Source organism: Malania oleifera, chromosome 12, assembly GCF_029873635.1.
Source record: "Malania oleifera isolate guangnan ecotype guangnan chromosome 12, ASM2987363v1, whole genome shotgun sequence".
NCBI classification, from domain to species: domain Eukaryota; kingdom Viridiplantae; phylum Streptophyta; class Magnoliopsida; order Santalales; family Ximeniaceae; genus Malania; species Malania oleifera.
This window is the reverse complement of record NC_080428.1, coordinates 10,678,473-10,698,067: the sequence shown is the minus strand read 5'-3', so window position 1 is coordinate 10,698,067 and position 19,595 is coordinate 10,678,473. Positions and strand designations below refer to the sequence as shown.

Below are 19,595 nucleotides of genomic sequence, written 5' to 3'. Positions count from 1 at the left end.
TGATTTATGCCTCTACTTTCGACTAAGGAAGACTTAGTGTAACTTACTATTTTCATATAGTGGAAGATTGGAAGCGGACTTCGGTCTTGTGGTTTTTCCCTTCGCACTAAAGGGTTTTCTAGGTAATCTTGTTTTGTTTGTGATTGTCTTGATTGATTTGTGTTGTTGATTGCTTGATTGCTTCTCATTTTTGGTATTTAATTATTCTACTTAGTGTTGATTTGAACGAGGGGGTGGGATTATCTTGTGCAATTGTGTACTTTGTCATCACCTCCATACCTTCCCTTCCCAATACTGGTATCAGAGCTTGGTTAGTGTGTAGCCATGGAGGTGGACACTTGTAGAATGATTAGTTTGAATGGGAGTAATTATCACATTTGGAGAGGAAAAATAAAAGATCTTCTTTATTGTAAAAATTATCATGCTTCTATTCTTGATGAGTGGCCAAATCTAGTGACAAAGGTGATGATGATTGGAACTTGTTAAATATACGAGTATGTGGTTATAATCGACAATGGATTGATGATAATGTCCAATCCATGTGGTTGATGAAATCGATACAAACTCACTTTGGAGAAAATTGGTTTGGGTTTTGTGCTAGAAAAAAGAAGAAGAAGGGGGAAATGAATTGTATATGATAAAGAAGCTTATGAATTTGAAATATGTTGATGATACTCCTATTATTGATCATTTAAATGAAATGCAAGGTATTATAAATCTGTTTGTTTCTATAAAGATTTCTTTTAATGATAAGGTGCAGGCTTTATGGCTTCTTGGTTCTTAACTAGATAGTTAAGAGATTTTAGAGTTTCCATCATAAACTTGGCCCTTGAAGGAGTTGTATTTATGAGTTCTGTAAAAAGCAATATATTGAATGAGGATACAAGGAGTAAAACTTCAAGTTCTTCTTCCTCTTAGTCAAAAGCTCTTGTCATAGAAAATAGGGAGAGAAGCTAAAGCAGAGATCTTGGAAACTGTGATAAATCCAAAAGCAAGCCTCTTGAAAAGTTATTGCTTTGCTTGTGGCAAGGAGGGGTAGATAAAGAAGTATTGCCAAAGTGGAAGAAAGAGCAAAGAAAAGGAAAAGAAAAAGTTGACAAGAAAGATGAAGACAAAGGCAGGGTTGCTACTACTTTTGATGTTTTCTTAGTGTTTGTGATAACGATGAAATTAATCTTGCTTGCCAAGAGACTAGTTGGGTAATAAGTAGTGTTGCCTCCATTCATGCAACCTTTAGAAGGGATTTCTTCTTATCATATACACTAGGTGATTTTGTGTGGTGAATATGGAAAATAATGGTCATCTACAATTGTTGGCATTAGTGATGTATACTTGCAAACTAATAATGGCAATAGGATAATTCTCAAAGATGCGAGACATTCTAGACACTAGATTGAATTTAGTTTTTGCAGGGAAGCTTGATGGCGAGAGGTGCTCTAACACCTTTAGTGATGGGAAGTGGAAGCTCACTAAAGGTTCTATGGATGTTGCTAAAGGGAAAAAGTATTCTACACTTTATCTGATGCAAGCAATGCTCACCAAGAGCATGGTTAATGCAGTGGAGAATGATTTAATTTTGGAGTTGTGGCATAAAAGACTTGGGCACATGAGTCTGAAAGGACTTGAATTATTAGCCAGGAAAAAGCATCTTCCAAAATGGAAGGTATGTTTTCAAAACCTTGTGAGGACTGTTTAGCTGGGGGAAAACAGAAAGTATCCTTTAAAAGTGCTCCTTTATTGAGAACATTTAATGTTTTAGATTTGGTGTGTTCAAATGTGCATGGTTTTATGAAAACTAGAACACTTGGTGGTGCCTTGTACTTAGTTACTTAGACTAATCATCATTCCAGTAAAGTATGGGTGTACCTTTTGAAGACCAAAAACCGAGTGTTGCAAGTACTTAGCAATTCTAGGCTAGTGTTGAAAGACAAACAAGTAGAAAACTGAAGTGCATCCAATCAAATAATGGCGGTGAATATTTAGGGCCATTTGATGAGTATTTCAAAGCTCAGGGCATTTGGCATCCAAAAATTCCTCTAAAAACTCCTCAGTTGAATGGTTTAACAAAAAGGATGACTAGGCCTTTGGTAAGGAGTGAGATGCATGTTCTCATATGCTAAGTTCACAAGATCCTTTTGGGGCGAGGCATTGAGCTTAACAGTACATTTAATGAATCTTTCTTTATGCATTCACTTGTACTGTGACATGCCAGAAAGAGTTTGGAGTGGGTAAGATGTTTCCTACTCACATGTGAAAGTGTTTGATCGTGAAGCTTTTGTGCACATTTCTAAGGATGAGAAGTCAAAGCCTGATGCAAAATGAAGCCCTGTATCTTTCTAGTATATGGAAATGACAATTTTGGGTATAGGTTTCATGACCCATTTGAGAAGAAATTGATCAGAAGCAAGTATGTTGTATTTGTTGAAGATTATACCATTGAAGACATTGAAAAAGTTGTTGAAAAGGCATAGACAAGCAATGATGACTTGGTTGATTTGGATATTGTTCCTCCTATATGAGTACTTGTCAGGTTGGAGATGATGCACATGATGATCAAAGTTATCCAACGACGTGGATCCGCGTGTAGCTAGTGATGAGGTAATTGAGCTAGATGAGTATCTTATTACAAAACCTAGAGTGCCACCAGTTTCATTTGATATACCATTGGGGAGATAATTGATAGACCGTTGACCATCAAGTAGGTATTCCCCACTTGAATATATATTGCTCATTGGCAAGGGAGAACTAGAGTGTTATCATGAGGCCGCAGAATTTGAGCATAAAGAAGAGTGATTGAAGGCTATGCGAGAAGAGTTGAAATCCCTAAATGAAAAATCATACATTTGAGTTGGTAAAGTTGCCTAAGGGCAGGAGAGCTTTGAAGAATAGATGGGTGTACATATTAAAGATTGAAGAAAGTAGTTCACAAGCTAGGTGCAAGGATTGGTTGTGAAAGGCTTTAGCTAGAAACATGGAATTGAATTTGATGATGTTTTTTCTCTAGTTTTGCAGATGCCATCAATTAGGGTGATGCTTGGTTTAGTAGCTAGTATGGATTTGGATAAGATGGATGTGAAGACTACTTTTTTCCTTGGTGACTTGAAAGAAGAGATCTACATGGGGCAACTGGCAGGTTTTTAGGAGAAAAGAAAGAAAAATCTGGTTTGCAGGTTAAAAAAAGAGTTTGTACGACTTGAAGCAAGCACTGAGGCAATGGTATAGGAAGTTCAACATGGTTATAAAAAGACTACTTTTGACCATTGTGTTTTTATTAAAGATTTTCCAACAATGATTTTCTTATTTTATTGCTCTATATTGGTGATATTCTAATTGTTGGCCATGATATGTTTAAGATTGACAAGTTGAAGGAAGGAGTAAGTCTTTTTCCACGAAAGACTTGGGGCTAGCAAAAAAAAAAAAAAAAAATCCTTGGCATGGAAATCACCCATGACAGGAAAGCCAAGAAGCTATGGTTATCATAGGTAAAGTACATTGAGAAATTCTTGAAAGATTCAACATGGACAGGACTAAGGTAGTTAGTTCTCTTGCTAATCACATCAAGTTAAGTTTCAAGCAGTGTCCTTCCATCAAGAAAGAGGAGATGAGAAGAATTCCTATGCTTAAGTAGTTGGAAGTCTAATGTATGCAATGGTTTGCATGAGGCTAGACACAGCTTATGCTGTTGGTGTTGTTAATAAATTTCTCTCCAATCCTAGTAGCAAGCATTGGAATGCTGTGGAAAATGGATTTTCAGGCATCTTAGATGTACCTTCTTGTTATGTGTTTGCTTTGGGAATGGAAAACCTATATTGGTTAGTTATACATATGCAGACTTGGTTGGAGATATTGATACTAGAAAGTCTGTGGTGGGGTACTTGATTACTTTCACAGGGGGGCTGTGTCTTGGTAGTCAAAGTTGCAAAAATGGGTTGCTTTTCAACTATTGAATGGTGTTCATTGCAACTATTGATGCTTCCATGGAATGTAGTGGATGAAAGGATTTTTTACCCGAGCTTGGGTTCAAGAAGGGAGGTATGTATTGCATTGTCATAGTCAAAGTGCAATTCATCTTTGTAAGAACCACACTTTTCATTCTTGATCTAAACACATTGATGTGAAATACTATTGGATTAAAATGCATTGGATTTTGATTTATTAGAAATTGAAAAGATTCGTACTTATGAAAATGGCTCAGACATGATGACAAAGTCCTTGTTGAGGGAGAAACATAGAACCTATTGCATGATTGGTAGTGTGGTAAATTCCTCCACATAATCGGGAGGGGAAGATTTGTTGGGTTTCCCTCCTATATGGAGGATGGCCCACATGTATAGATTGGTCTATTTGGATGTCTTGGTCAATGCCCAAGTGGAATCCATGCCTAAGTGGAAGAGAAGACCTTTTCTTTTGGTGGTAGCCCACTTAGTTGTCATGCATTGAGTGGTACATTACTTAAAAAGTTGTGGCTTGTTTCGAAGATGAATGGTCATCTTTGGAGAAGTTAAAGGCAATAAATTTGGGAGTTATTGCTGGAAGTTACAGTGTTTCATGCATCTTTGGGGGCAACTATGAAGAAAGCGAGGGAGAGAAGAAAATTTACTGAAGATTTAGGGTTAAGGCTAATGCAGTCAGTTTGATCTTGATGATCAGATGATGATTTCTTGTTTGGTTTACCTGAAATTTTTACATTCCTAACTCATTGTTCTTCATTTTGGATGGTCTAATGATGATTTGGAGTTTTGTAGAACTGGTTTTGTGGCTACAACAACAGCCTTTGTTTTTGAGTGAGATCTCTCCATTTCTCACTATAGATTGATTCCACCTTGTTGGCGATAACTCATATTGCTTTTTGTGCAAGAATTTGTTGTTTTTGATGATTGTAGTAGATGTATGACTCTAGTTGCAACTAGGGAAGACCTATTATAACCCACTAGTTTGATATAGTGGAAGATTAGAAGCGGAATTCGGTCCCTGGTCTTCCCTTCTCATTGAAGGGTTTTCCACGTAAATCTTGGTGTTCTCTTTGTGATTGTGTGAATGATTTATGTTGTTGATTGTTGATTACTTCTGATTTTTGGTAATTAATTATTCTACTTAGTGTTGATTTGAACACTGGGAAGGATTATCTTGGGCTATTGTGTATTTTGTCATCACCTCCATAACCCCCCTTCCCTAAGAGGTTCAACTTGGGCTTTTGTCGTATTTGAGTTTGTCTTCCGTTTGTGGGCAATTCTAGATATGCATTTTTTTGGGATCTAGTGCCCTAACAGAGTGGATAAACAATTAAAGGGTCGGAAGAGAGCTTGCATTCCTTTTTTCTTTTTTGGTGGTGGGGTGTGGGTTTCATATCACACTTATTAGTCCTCGGCTTTTATCACTTATCTTATAAAAAGAAGAGTGCTCTATTGAATATTGTTATGATTTCTACTTTCTTAACAAATATTTATACTTTCTATTTTTATGGTGCTCTCCTTTTTCTAAGGATCTCTTTGTTGGAGTTAATATTTTAAATTTTCTAGTTTGTGTCCAACTTAGAGTGTTTTCTTCTCTGCACTTTATCTTGAAAGGTGTTAAAATTTTGTGGATTTGTTTTAGAGAAACTTAATACTATGTGTTCTATATTGTTGAGTATAATTTTAAGAAGCCTTCTTGCATCTATGGAAACATTTATGTCTATAATTTTTATGAGCTGTTCATTGGTGGATTTGTCCTGATCTTCTATTGGTTCAGGATGAAGGTGAGCTTGGGGCTCAAATGGTTCACGGTAAGATGTATTTGAAGTTGAAGTGAATGAGCTTACTAATTAGAGTTTCATTGCTCATCTACTCTGCTGGAATCTGTTGTAATGATGAGGAAATCAAACATTTGGGATTCATCGACTCCATTGCGATGAACAAGAACCAAAACAACAATAAATAAAACAATTGAATCAACATGATGACATAACAAATGCTCGAAGAACAGTGGCCTCAAGATTGCAAACACTCATAAGAAGATTTGTACCCAATTTGAACCTGAGTGAACAACTAAAAAAGATTGAACTTTGGGCTGAAAAACTTGATATCAACAAAGCAGAGCAAATATTGGCTTTAGTGAAGCCTAATGCATAGAAGCTGCTAGCTTGCGATTGGTGTGTGAGGACACATGTTGAAGCCACCAATAATGATCTTTTAGGGACTTAAATTTATTTTTTAATAGAAAAAGAACTTCATTAACAAGAGAGAGAAGAATTTACAAGGGGTGGAGGATTAGAAAACCTCCTAAAAAACCAAAGAAACAAAACAAAAGAAATTAAAATACTGTTCCCCTCCAATTCCTCTAAAGGTTTGATAAAACTAATCCTCAAAAAGACCAAGAGAATGAGCCAAAAAAGCACAAGGAAAACCACTCTATCCCATAGGAGACGAGGTGGGGTTGCTTTGCCATTAAAAATCCTTAGATTCCTTTTGTCTGAAGAGTCCAAAGGATGGCAAAGATCCCGCATCTCCAAAGAACCATCCCTTCCCTCTTTTTCCTAGAGCCTCTGTAATGCACTTTTAAGAAGGCTTCATTTGTCCATGGGAAGACCACAACGTCACCAAAGACTGAAAACATCATAACCCAAGTCTCCTTAGCCATTCGATAGTGAAAGAAATGGTTGGTAGTTTCATTAGAATCATACCACTTAAGACATACATTTGGACTTACAGTTTTGTGAGGCCTCCTCGCAACAAATCATTGGTATTAAGTTGGTAAAGGACCAAAGTCCACATGAAAGCTCATATTTTGAAAGGAACCTTAGCCTTTAGATGAAGTTATTTAAAGGGAAAATGCAAAGACTCGAGAATTTCGTGAGTTGAGAGAAAAAAATATTTGGTGGAAAAAGAACCAGAGGAATCCCTTACCTTAATCCTCGAGTTGTCTCTCACTATGGGAGAAAAAAACTTCCAACACTCAATAAAATGTTTAAATCATCAATCTCTCTCTCATTAAGGTTCCTCAAAAAATGAAAATCCCAAGAAGAGAGCCCCCTTCCAAGGCATAGAAATCAATAATTGGAGAATTATGTAAAAAAAAAAATAATCTAAAAAGATGGGGGACTAAAGGCTCCAACAGAACCTCACCACCTAGGTATCATCCCGAAAATGCATTCTATTTCCATGACCAACCTGGAAACAAGTGAGAGGGTAGAATAAATGGTCTCTTTGAGAACTGAATTTCCAAGGGCTTACTTGAGAAGCATAGCCACTTACTTTAGTATTCCACCCATTCAGATGTAGACCATATTTACTTCTAATTACCATGTGCCAAAAGGAGTCAACCTCCAAAGGAAACCTCCATAGCCATTTTCCAATTAGCGAGATGTTTTTAGATGCCATATTCCCAAGACCCAAACCCCCTTCAGACATTAGGTCTCCTAATTCTATCCCAACTAACTAGATGATCTCTCTTGTCCTCCCCAACTTCTAACCATAAAACTCCTTTATAATTTTTCTCCAAGGTCTCTGCCACTAGCTAGAATTTTGAAAAGGGAAAGAAAATATATAGGTATATTAGAAAGAGCAGCATAATAAGTAATGCAGCCTCCCAATGATAGGTAAGCCCTCTTAGACCCCTGCAATCTACTCCCCGCTTTCTCCACCATAGGGTCTTAAAACGAAGTATAGTTAGGATTACCACCCAGTGGAAGATCCAACAAGTCAGAAGCGACTCCAAAATGGTGCAACACGCTAGGTCAGCCAAGCCATCTAACCTTATCATACCTAAATTGGTAACCCGCTTCCCACATGTTAATTTTGAGACCTTAAATATTCCCAAAGATTTTCAGTAGCGTAGTAGTCTTGTGCACCGGGCTGGCCTTTTTTTTTTTAGTAGTCTAGTGAAAATTAAGAGTACTATCCTCAAGAAAAAGAAGGGTATCATCAGCAAATTGGAGATGGGACACTATGACCTCTTCTCTACCTACCTTTAGACCCTTGATGACATTAAGACCCTGGCATAGTTTATCATCCTACTTTGCACATCCACAGTTAAGGTAAAGAGAGACAGGGAAAAAAGATCCCCTTTCCTCAAACCCTGTGAGGACTAAAACCATTACCTTGGTTGGCTATTCACAATAAATGACATTGTCACTGTGGAAAGGCATTCTTTAATCCACTTTCTCCAAACCTCATTGAAACTCTTCAAAGCCAACACATGATCCAACTGACTGCTAGATTGGCGCCTGTCTATGAACAACTCTTATGTTGGTTTCCCAAAAAGTTAAGGAATCCTGTTGTTCTGATCTGTCCGTGCTGTCCAGCAGGTTGCAGCAACTTCTAACAGTGGTTTGGTTTTGTTGGGATGCAAACCGCTGTCCTTGAGTGATAGTCAAGCATAGGGATGAAGGGTTTGGTTTGGCAGTGATGCTTGCTCTTTATGGTTTTAGGTCTCAGGAGCATGCTCTGATAATGTCAAAAGAATGTAGTAAATGGAGAACCTAAGTCAACCATAGGTCTCCTTGTCTATTTATAATATATCTCATGTATGTGATGATGATTGCAGTACCCTTGATAACCTGTACTTACTTTACATACAGTAAAAGTAATACCTTAAGGTAACTAGGAACGCTTATATGAATTTGAGCTGAATTACGATTCTAGAGTTTGTTTCAATAGCAGGTTGTGCCTCTTTGTTGTAGCTCTTAAATTATTTTGGGGTTCCTCTGGTTTGCATAGAATGATTGGGATGCTAATGCTGGCACTAGAGCTACTAGAGTGTTGCTGGAAATTCATTTTGCAAAGTTCTTCTTTTATTAAATATATATATGGCTATATGCTTCTTGGAGGATGTGTGGGTGGGGATGCTTCTTGTTCTGCCATTTGTCTGGATCTCTTTGTTGCACAATACACCTATTCTGTTTTTCATGGTTGTCTAAGGGTTTTCCTGAAATTTTTATTTTTTCTAGAATCTCAAGGAACTCAAAGCTGTTGAGCTTGTTGCTTAATTTGTTGGATGCTTTTCATTCTTTATCTCTGAGGGATTCTAGGGTTTGCAGCTTGGATGGTTCTGGGGTTTTCTCCTGGGCTCTTTTTTTCACTCATTTTGTTCCAATTCTTTGCCCTACATTAATTGTATCTGGAGAGATGAGCTTCCTTCCAAGGTTATGGTGTTTATTTGATACTGCAGTTAACATTAACAATCTGTTGTACATTAGGAGACCTCATAAAGCTTTCTCTGATTGTACGTGTCATGTCTTTTGATAGAGGTGAGATCCATTTTCATCTTTTTTGAACTGCTCCGCAGCTTGAAGTTTGTGGAGCAGAGCAGGTTGTTACACTGTGTCGCCTTTCCTTTGTTTTGGGGTTGGACAGGAATGCCAGCATCTTTTACGGTCATTCAGTACCTCTGCAGCTGCTTTGAGATATAATTGGTTTTCTTGCATTGCTACTTGCTATGGGCTTTATCCACTGGTTGTTTCAAAGGAATATGCTTTTCATATTTTTAGTGTGTATCTGACCCTCTTGATTTCAAAACTTGCTACTCGCTATGTTTTTCTCACCCCCCCACCCCCACCCCCCCCTCTTTTTCTTGTGCTTTGTTCCTTTGAGAGGATACATTATCCTCTGCTGTGTCTCTCTCTTCTTTCTCTGTACAATATATTTTTTTATCATAAAAATAATGTGAGCCGATAAGTGCTTCATGTGACGGGACTGAATCTTATATTTGATTTTTGTTTTGCAGTTGGAGACATTTAAGAGACAACTGATTCAGTCACTTAGTGATGATTCTGTAAGTTTTCCATATTTATCATTTAGTCATGATGTCTATAATTCAAATTTGTAGCAGAATTTCCACTGTATGACATTCTGATGTTATATGTGGCCTTCTTTACTGACAAATTAGTTACTGTGTTTCTTGTTATTACAGCAATCTGAAACTGTTGATATTGAAACCTGTGACCAATCAGTTTCCAAGGCTTATCCTGTGAAGGGTAGTTCTATCCTGACTTTAAGAAATTTCCTTTGAACATTAATTCTTTCATAAGCTGGTGCTTAGTAGCTATTATCTCTTCTCTGCGTTCTATGAGTAACTTAATTTCTCTTCATTGCTTGTTACCTCAATTTGGATGTCCTTGTACCTCCTAACTTATAGAAGAGGTAACAAATGGCTACATGGTTCAGCATTCATTCAGTGGCTCAGCAGAAGCTGGAAACACAACTGATGAAGGTATTTTGTACTCCATTATTTACTTTATAAGGGAGTAATGGGGGAATGCTAATGTGTCTTAACTGATTTATTGGTCTCCAGCATCAAGGCATGCTGGACACAGATTTTCTATTACTCCATATATTACCCCGAGGCTTACTCCAACTGGAACCCCCAAAATTGTTTCCACTGGTGGGTCACCCAGAGGTTATTCAGCTGCTGAATCACCCCAGGTAGCATCAGGTGCGACATCTCCGACAAAACCTTATTTTGAGGGACGGTCTTCGCTATCTTCATGGTACCCATCAAGCCAGCAGTCATCAGCAGCAAGCTCTCCTCCCCATAGACGGTCGCTACGAGGTTTGTACTTCATTACCCTTTCAGTTCAAATTTTAAGAGCTGAGCAGAGGTTAAAAATTACTGTAGGTCCTTTTTCAAATTCTTTAACAAGTTATTTATTTGTTTTTTTTTTTTGGGTGCTTTAAATTGTCAGCCCACACTCCACGCATTGATGGAAAGGAGTTCTTCCGTCAAGCTAGGTGAATTTTATTTCTCCAATTCTCTAGATTAGTGCAGTGAAATTTTGCTTCTTCTACAAATTGTTTGTGGATCTGTCTATGTTCTAGGAGTCGTCTATCCTATGAGCAATTCAGTGCATTTCTAGCCAACATTAAGGAGTTAAATGCTCAGAAGCAATCTCGAGAGGTGATAAATTGTCCTTAAAACAATTTTCCAAAATTGATCAAGTTGAATAATTGGATCTTATAGTCTGTTGATTTAACTGAAAAATGATTTGTATTTTGCCCCTTTTAGGAAACTTTAAGGAAAGCAGAAATGATATTTGGGACAGAGAACAAAGATCTTTACCTCTCGTTTCAAGGATTGCTTAACCGCAGTGCACACTAGAATTGCCAGAGAAGCTTGATGATGTCAGGTATGTTTATCCTTTGCCTGTAACTTTTCATGTGTGCGCACACACATATAGACATATTACACATGTACATGACCTTGTTAGATCCGTGTCAACTTATGAATGTGTGGTTTTGTCTACTCTTGGCAACTTACTTGATCCAACTTAGCATAAACTTGGTTACATGAACCTCCTTCCTAGCTAATGTTTCCATCCTAGAATCTCTGTTTTGCACTATACAACATTGATAGAACCTTACCGAATGGTACCTCGTCCCCATCTTGGCAATACGTTTCTTCCTCCATTAAAAAATGCCTTTTTAGGCCATATATGTAAGAACTTATTATTTGGGTAAAAGACACTCACCTCCCTTGAGATTTGGTAAAAAGACAGAGACCTCACCTGAGGTTTATGAAAAATGACACAAATCTCCCTTGAGGTTTCAAAAATGTCAGATCTCCCTTAAAAAAACTTGTCCTTTTGCAAAATACAAGGGGAGGTTTGTGTCTTTTTGATAAACCTTAGGGGAGGTCCCTGGGATTTTTGAAATCTCAAGGGAGGTCCCTGGAATTTTTGAAACCTCAAGGGAGGTCATTGTCTTTTTGTCAAATCTCAAGATAGGTCATTGTCTTGTTGTCAAACCTTAGGGGAGGTTAGTGTCTTTTGCCCTAAATTTAAATAGGGAAGAAGACATTAACCTCCCTTAAGGTTTGATAAAAAGACATTGGTCTCTCTTGAAGTTTCAAGAATTCCAAAGACCTTTCCTGAGGTTTGTCAAAAAGATACAAACCTCTGCTTGTATTTTGAAAAAAATACAAGTTTTTTGTGGGGAGGTTGTATCTTTTTGGCAAATCTTAGGGGATGTCTATGTCATTTTTGAAATCTCAGGAAAGGTCAATGGAATTTTTGAAACCTCAGGAGAGGTCTTTGTCTTTTTGCCAAAGCTCAAGAGAGGTGAGTGTCTTTCGCCCTTATTATTTTTAAGTAAATTGACAAAGTTAAAATATAATTTTCCAACTTATGCATTCTTACAAAAAAGTTGTGTTGCTGCGAAAAGTTGTGCAATCTATATTTGGACTAGAAAATATGATAGTTAATGAGAAAATTTACTTGGTTTGCAATAGAACTGAAAATAATTGCAGGGAATTGTATTAATAATTATTATATAGGAGTTTTTTTTTTTAAATAGAAGTGACAAGATAAGGGATTCTTTTCAGAATAAATTCCTTATCAATGAGTTGTATTTGGTGTATACATTGTGAATGTTGAGACATGGCCATCTAGCTGTTGCTATTGCCTATGCTTTAGAGCAGACACCCAACCTTAGTATGATATTAAGATAGGGCTCAAATTGCAAATGGCGTTAACACTGCTGAAATGATCTCTAATTTGCGTGGAAATTTCTAGGTGGAGTTTTGTTGCCGAACCATTTTAATAGGTTAAATAGAACAAATTTCTTAAGAAAAATGAAGTACTTGAAAACCAAATTTAGTGCTTTCATTGGGAAGTGTTATAAATGAGTGTTGGAATTACAAGCAAATGTCAATGAGAACAAAATTTAGTGCTTTCATTGGGAAGTGTTATAAATGAGTGTTGGTATTGCTAGCAAATATCAATGAGAGACAGGAGGGCTTTCTTGGTGGAAACACTCAATCTTTGCTTGTTATTGGGTTATTCTTCTACTGATTTCTCTAAACATGATTCTTAAAATAATCCTCTTAACAATTTTTCGAAACAAGCACGCATGATTGAGGAAGAAGAATCTTCCTGTCTTATTGCCTAGGGATTTTGATGAATTTTTTTGGTGACCCACTCACTAGTTTATAATATGAGAAAGAAGGGTGGGGGTGGTAAAGTGGTAGGGAAAGCAAAGGTAACTACATGGTTTTTCATTCAATCATCAAGGCTAATTGTGAAAAGAAAAATCTGTTAGGGCGGCAAATTTCATGAAATAAAAAGTGAGGTGGAAGCCTTGAGGTATAAGGCATATAGGCTCTTTGAATGTTGATGTTTTTAATATATAAATAATCTTTAAAAATTTATGGCCCCATTTAGTTGTAGAAAATAATTTTTTTTCCCATTTTTAGTTTTCCAAAAAATTATAAAAATTCCAGCTGATTTTTTGGGAGCATGGATTTATATTTTTGTGGATTTTGAAAAAAATCAATACAATTTTGTACTATATTTTATCTAAATCAACACATTCAAATCCAAGATTCAAATTCCATGCTTCCAATGTAGGTAAGAAATTATAAAACTAGAAAACAATAAAAATATGTTTTCCAACTTTCTTATATAATTTCAGATAATTTATAAACTAGGTGGCATCTTTGTAATTGTTTGAAAAATTAGAAATGGGAAAATAAAATTATTTCCACATGCAATCATTGTAGTTTTTTTTTTTTTTCTTTTTTTATACAAATGTTTTAGAGCTGACATATTAACTAACTTTTTTGTAATTCTTTGGAAAATTAAAAGTGTAAAATGAAACTGTTTTCTACAACTACACATACCAAATAATTTTCTAGAAGAAATATTTCTCCCATAGATTTTTCCATTTGTACCATTTTTGACATATTTTTGTTCAAGATCATATTTATGGGATCAGCCATATTTTGAGGCCATAAGCCATCTTTTTAAAAAATTCTTGCAATCAAATCCTCCTGCTATAAAAAAAATAGATAAATTAATGGGAATTGGTACGATACTACATATAATACATTTGGTAACGAAGAAAAAAGAAGCAAAGGTTATAAAGTAGTCACTTGTCAATCATTAACACGCTCAAGACCAGTGAGAAGACCATCATTAAGTGTTGCAGGGCATGTGTTTGACAGAGGCATGAAAAACTTTAAATGTAGATGATAGGGGTAAGCTGTAAACTGTAGGCCCACCTGGAGTCATGCTTGTTTTTATTGCTCGCTGTTTTAGGAATTATTAGCATTAAGATGCTTGCCCCTTATGCATTTTTTCTCACAAGCAAAGACTTCTATTTGGAAGAAATAAGGAATGAAATAAACATGAAAAACAAAGCCTTCTTCAACAACTCAAGGGGAACAACAAAAGAGTAGGAAAAAAGGAAAAATATTGGCAAAACAACACTAGTGATGCAATCATGGTTTTAAAAAGAAATGGTAGATGCACGTGTAAAGATTGTCTGTGTTGGTTGTGGCTATTGTAGACATTGCATAACCAGAAATGGGCACTGCATCAATGAAAATTTTGTTTTGTTTTTGTTTTTTGTTGTTGTTTGTTTGGAATTTTTTTTTTTTTGCCTTAGCAAACTTGTAAGAAACATATAGATTCATGTGTTTTGATCTTTGAATCCTACGTACTAATGCTTTAAATGTTTTATAGTAAATTTCAATCAATTTAAATACTAGTATTGGATGTCATCTTGGTTGTTTTAGATGCTATTGGAGGCAAGAAGCATGTACTTGCTACTTCTCACTAGTTAATCATGTGAAGTTTAAATGTAGAAATCATAAATATAATGATATTTAAATTATAAATATTCAAATATAAAATGGGAACAAAAATGCTAGCAAAAAATAATTTTTGTCTCCAAATAAGGTGTAAGGAAAACATAAAAAAAATGAAATTGAAAGAGCTTACGATATGCCCAAATATGCAAATTTAATTTGAGAAAGAAGTAGGTTTTATTTAAATGCTAATTATTTAAGAAGTACTTAGTAAATGTTGAAAAAATAAACCCAAAAATGAATTTTTAGAACAAAAGTTTATTAATTAAATAAACCAACTTGAAAAGGAATATCATTGTTATGGTTCTAAAAGTTGCATCGTTTCTTTGTTTCTGCAGATGTTACCTTCTTTGAGTCTATTCTTTACTACACCTAATCCTTGAATGCTTTTGATCTCAATGAATCTCTTCTTTTGCCTTATCTTCCAGATTCTAATTTGCTATCCTTGCTCAATCAACCACTTGTGTCTCCATGTAGTTCACATCCTTCTCATCATCTCGATCGCCCCAATTTGCAGATGTACTCATGATGGCGGCTCCAAGGAAGAGAGTTCCCTCTACCTTCTACTACCATGCCTTTAGTTTCCTCATTTGATCATATTTCGCATGATGTTGATCCTTCCATTGTTGTTTGGAAAGTAAAACGGGCATGTACCCAACATTCCATTTCCAACTATGTTTGGTATTACTTCTTTTTTACCCTCCTATTATTGTTTTGTTACCGCTCTATCATTTGTTGCCCTTCCTAAGTCTATTTCGAAAGCCTTAGTACACTGTGAAAGTCAACCTTGATGGTTCTGAGAAGTATGGTGTACTCCCGAGGAGGGGGGGGGGTGGTGAATTGGGATTTAAAAATTTCTTTATAAATCTTTTTATTAAGTCTTTCTCAACTATTTTATATTCAGCAATCACACTAGTATAATTGATTTGCAATCACAAGTACAACTAAGAACCAATTTAAAATTAAATCTTTATGAATGAAAATATCAACTTGAATAAAATTTCAAAGATTTTATTTTACAACACTTTGCAACTTTATCAATATTCCTTTCAAAAATTTAAATTAGAACTTAGTTTAGTTTTTGAATATGTCAATCCAATTAACAAGGTAAGCTTGATTTCACAATATGAAACAAAATAGAAATTTCAGCAAGTTTCCAAAATTCAGACTTTGATATCAATCAACGTGCTCCCTTTAATTAAGGTTTCCGCAATTCCCAATAACAAATTAATTTCCAGCAATTAAGTAAGCATCCACACAATTTATATATGTAGAAAATTAAAGAGAGTTGGGAAGAGAGAGACACCGGATTTACAAGGTTTGGCCTAAGGCCGACATCCTTGCCTCAAGCAACCGCTATAAGGATTCCAACTTTCTTTATTAGGCCAAAGTTACAACCTTTCTCCTTCTCAGGTGGAGTTCCCTCTCTAACGAGAATCACCTCTCGCTAGGCAATGATCCAATAACTTGAATTGTCAATAAAATGAAAACCAAAGAACAACTTCTGTTCGTACAAGTAAACACTCTCAGTTAAAGCAGATTTGTACACAATAAAAACTATATACTTCAGCTATATAATCAATATAAAGATATAAAGCTCAATGTAAATATCACCGTAGGTTAATCTTAGATTGAAATCTCAGCAAAAAACTCAAAGTACGGTGAGAATTGATCAACAAGAACTCAGTAATAAACTTTCAGCAAAGTGTATTCAGTAAGAGAGCTTTGAGAGTATGAGTGTAAGCTTGGATGCTGATTGATATTGATTGTTGGGTGTATAATTCTTGAAATTAGATTGTATTTATAGAGTTAAAAAAAAAAAGTAATTTTCGTATTCCCCAAATAACTTGGTGCGTTTCTCAAGTTTTCTCATTGTTTGGGGTCCAAGCAATTAATTTTGGGAATTTTCCCTCGCTGCTTTTTAAGTTAAAAAACGAAGGTCAATCGATTGAACTTTCAGGGTCAGTCGCCTGGGCCTGTATAAATCAGCGAAATTTCAAACACAGAATAGGGTCACTTGCTTGATCTTGAGAGGTCAGTCACCTGATGTTGTTCTGTCTGTTCAATTTTCTTAGCATATAAATTGTCAGTCGACTAGGCAGACACGGTTATTCATGTGATCTTACCACTTTCAAAAAAAACTTTTGAATTTCTAACAGTTAAAGATGTCAGTCAACTGATCAAACAAGGTCAGTCGCCTGAACTAGCAATTTTTCCAAAAACTTTGCTTTTTCAATCTTAGATATTTGAAAACTTAAATAAGACTTGAAAAAAATATTTTTCGGGGTTTTCAAAATATGGTCTCTAAGTCAATAATTTTTCCTAAGAGCTTCAAACACTTATATTGAAAATATGTGAAGTACTTACATGAGACTTTTAAACACCATGACACTTCTATTCACTAAGTCTTCATGCATTGCTTCCTTGCATGTCTTGACTTCATGCTTCAATAGTCTTTTAGCTTCATAAAATCTTCTATCTTTGAGTTTGAGCTTTCAAAAGACTTTGTCAAGTACTTGTTCTTGATCACTTGATTCACTTGATCTTAATACTTGAGTTATCTGAAATATCATCACTTAACCAAACATGTTAAGTTCTCTTGATTTGTTATTCTCAAAATAAGATTCTTAAGCCTTGTTAGGCCAATAGGTTCTATGGTTCGTTCAAAGGCACATCTTGTGGTTAAGGTGTACGGTTTGGATTATTTTGACACTTTCTCTCCATTTGCGAAATTTACATCAGCACGTTTGTTCTTCTCCTTGGCTACCACTTGTCACTGGCCTCTACATTAGTTAGACGTGGAGAATGCCTTCTTGCATGGTGATCTTGACGAGAAGGTCTATATGGAGCAACCACTTGGGTTTGTTATTCTAGTGGAGTCAGGCTTAGATTGTTGGCTCAATAAAGCACTATTTGGTTTAAAATAGTTCTCCTAGAGCATGTTTTGATCGATTCAATATTGTAGTGCTTGAGTTTGGTCTTCGATTGGATCACTTTGTTTTATTGTCATACTTCATTGTGTAAGATCACACATGTTGTATATGTTGATGATATTGTTATTATAGATGATGATGACGATATCAAAGACTTGTTGGAAAGTTGAATCATCTCACACTTGGCTAGACATATCATTTGCAACAAGTGTTGCAAGGCAATTTCTGGTTTCTTCGAGAACAAGCCATTGGGACACGGTAATTCGCATCTTGAGATACAAAGGTACACCTGTGAGAGGGCTTTTATATTGAGATCAAGGTCACACTTATAGTTAGGTATATTCAAATGTAGATTGTGCTAGGTTGCCTTTTGACCGAAGATCCACAAGTAGGTACTGTGTCTTGATTGGTGGTAATTTGGTTTCTTGGAAGAGTAAGAAACAAACTATGGTGGTCAGGTCAAGTGCTGAATTAGAGTATAGAGCTACGACTCACACTACTTGTGAGCTTGTTTGGTTGCGAATATGTTGGAAGAATTGGGTTTTCCACATTCTCAGCCTATGGAGTTCATAGTTGCCTCCAACTTGAAGTTGATTGCCATTTGTTTAGGAGAAACTTGTGCAGAAGCTCATTACTACCACCTATATGGAGTCTGATATGCAGCTTGCTGATTTGTTTACCGAAGTTTTGGGGAGTGCTCGTGTTAAATTTATTAGTAACAAGTTAACATATGATATTTATGCTCCAGCTTGAGGGGGACTGTTAAATGTCATTTTAGTCTTTTAGTATTATTATTATTAAGCGCGTTAGTATGTTAATTAGAGAGATGTAGTTACTGTATTATGGTCATTAGAATATATTTGATTTATAATATAAATTAAAGAGAGAGACTTATGTTCAAGTTAGGTCATTCATTTAATCAAAATCTCAACAGATTATATAATTGTAACATCTCATTGTACAAGGGTTTGCCCTCTGGAGTTTTGTTTATTTAATCATTGAAAACAAATGTTGTTTATATTTGATTTTCACGGTGTTTTAATTTCTTGTCACTAAACTATTTATGGGTAGGGAGCTCCAATTGTGGTTCATGACCGTTTGCATAATTTATTTATTTATTTTGTTAGAACATCGATGATTTTGACCTTTTAACTTCTAATAAGCTGAAGCATTGACATCTCCTATTCAATAATTGTTTTGGATGTTAGGAAATGGCTCAGGCTAGTGCAGGTTAAACAAGTTGAATTTGGGGTGGTCTTATCAAAGAAAGTTGAAGGGACTTTAAATGGATATAATTTATGAAATTAAGCATTTTTTGAGTTAATTCATGTTTAGAGCCCAACCTTATTCAGCTTAAGCGTTTTGCATTTCCACTTTTGTTTTTGTCACAAGTATCTACATATATGTGAGAACTAACTAGTCTTTTCATGCAGTTTGAATGAAATCAGCTGCAGTGAGTGGATTTGAACTTAGTACATTGCAGACTATCATTTTTCAAAATGCAATCAAGATGGAAAGTGGGCTTTACATAACAGTGAGGAAAGGAATTTTGTGGGCTTCGTTGTTCTCCATTATGTTTAGGTATGCAGCATAAATAGCTGCGTTCTTATGTGCATTACCTACCTGGCTCTGCTGTCATACTTGAATGTACCAGTTTGCGATTTTCATCTTGTAACATATTTGCTTGCAAGTGGGGAAATATCGTTAATGTGCTTCATCTTTTGCGCTCTCTCTCTCTCCCTGGTGGTTGAGTTTGTGAAAGATTTAATTGTTTATTTGGTTTCATTTTTTTATTGTGGTTTTTGTTGGATCCCAATTTGGTCTAAAATGTCAATGATCCAGACTGATCGCGGTACGGCAGGTTTACATGTAGAACGTAGAACGTTCTTCAGTCATATTGTCTATAAAATGATTGATTTTCCTTTTTAAATGTGCAAAAAATGAATAAATTCATGTGATTCTCACTGAAATGCAAATCTTTTTGAAGGTTTACAAAGGCATGGGCCTTAACTATCGTTTAGTTTCATCAATCCAATTATCAAGTTTGCCTTTCAAATCTTGCACAAAATTTTTTTACACAAAAAAGTAAAGAAGGTTTATTGG

General features: G+C 35.7%; 1 protein-coding gene across 2 annotated transcripts in view; it reads left to right on the top strand.

The window, feature by feature from the left end:
- LOC131145045 (uncharacterized protein At4g15545-like) overlaps positions 1–19,306 on the top strand; it is a 35,357-nt gene extending 16,051 nt beyond the window's left edge. Inside the window, exons 3-10 of one of the 2 annotated variants that reach the window (XM_058094085.1) lie at positions 9,703–9,750; positions 9,889–9,952; positions 10,114–10,188; positions 10,270–10,527; positions 10,661–10,706; positions 10,794–10,872; positions 10,981–11,101; positions 18,926–19,306. In XM_058094085.1, the coding sequence (XP_057950068.1) occupies positions 9,703–9,750; positions 9,889–9,952; positions 10,114–10,188; positions 10,270–10,527; positions 10,661–10,706; positions 10,794–10,872; positions 10,981–11,073 (663 nt within the window). In that variant the 3' untranslated portion in view covers positions 11,074–11,101; positions 18,926–19,306. The remainder of the gene's footprint in view (positions 1–9,702; positions 9,751–9,888; positions 9,953–10,113; positions 10,189–10,269; positions 10,528–10,660; positions 10,707–10,793; positions 10,873–10,980; positions 11,102–18,925) is intronic. The other variant, XM_058094086.1, reaches the window with a different exon arrangement.
- Positions 19,307–19,595: the final 289 nt, after the last annotated feature.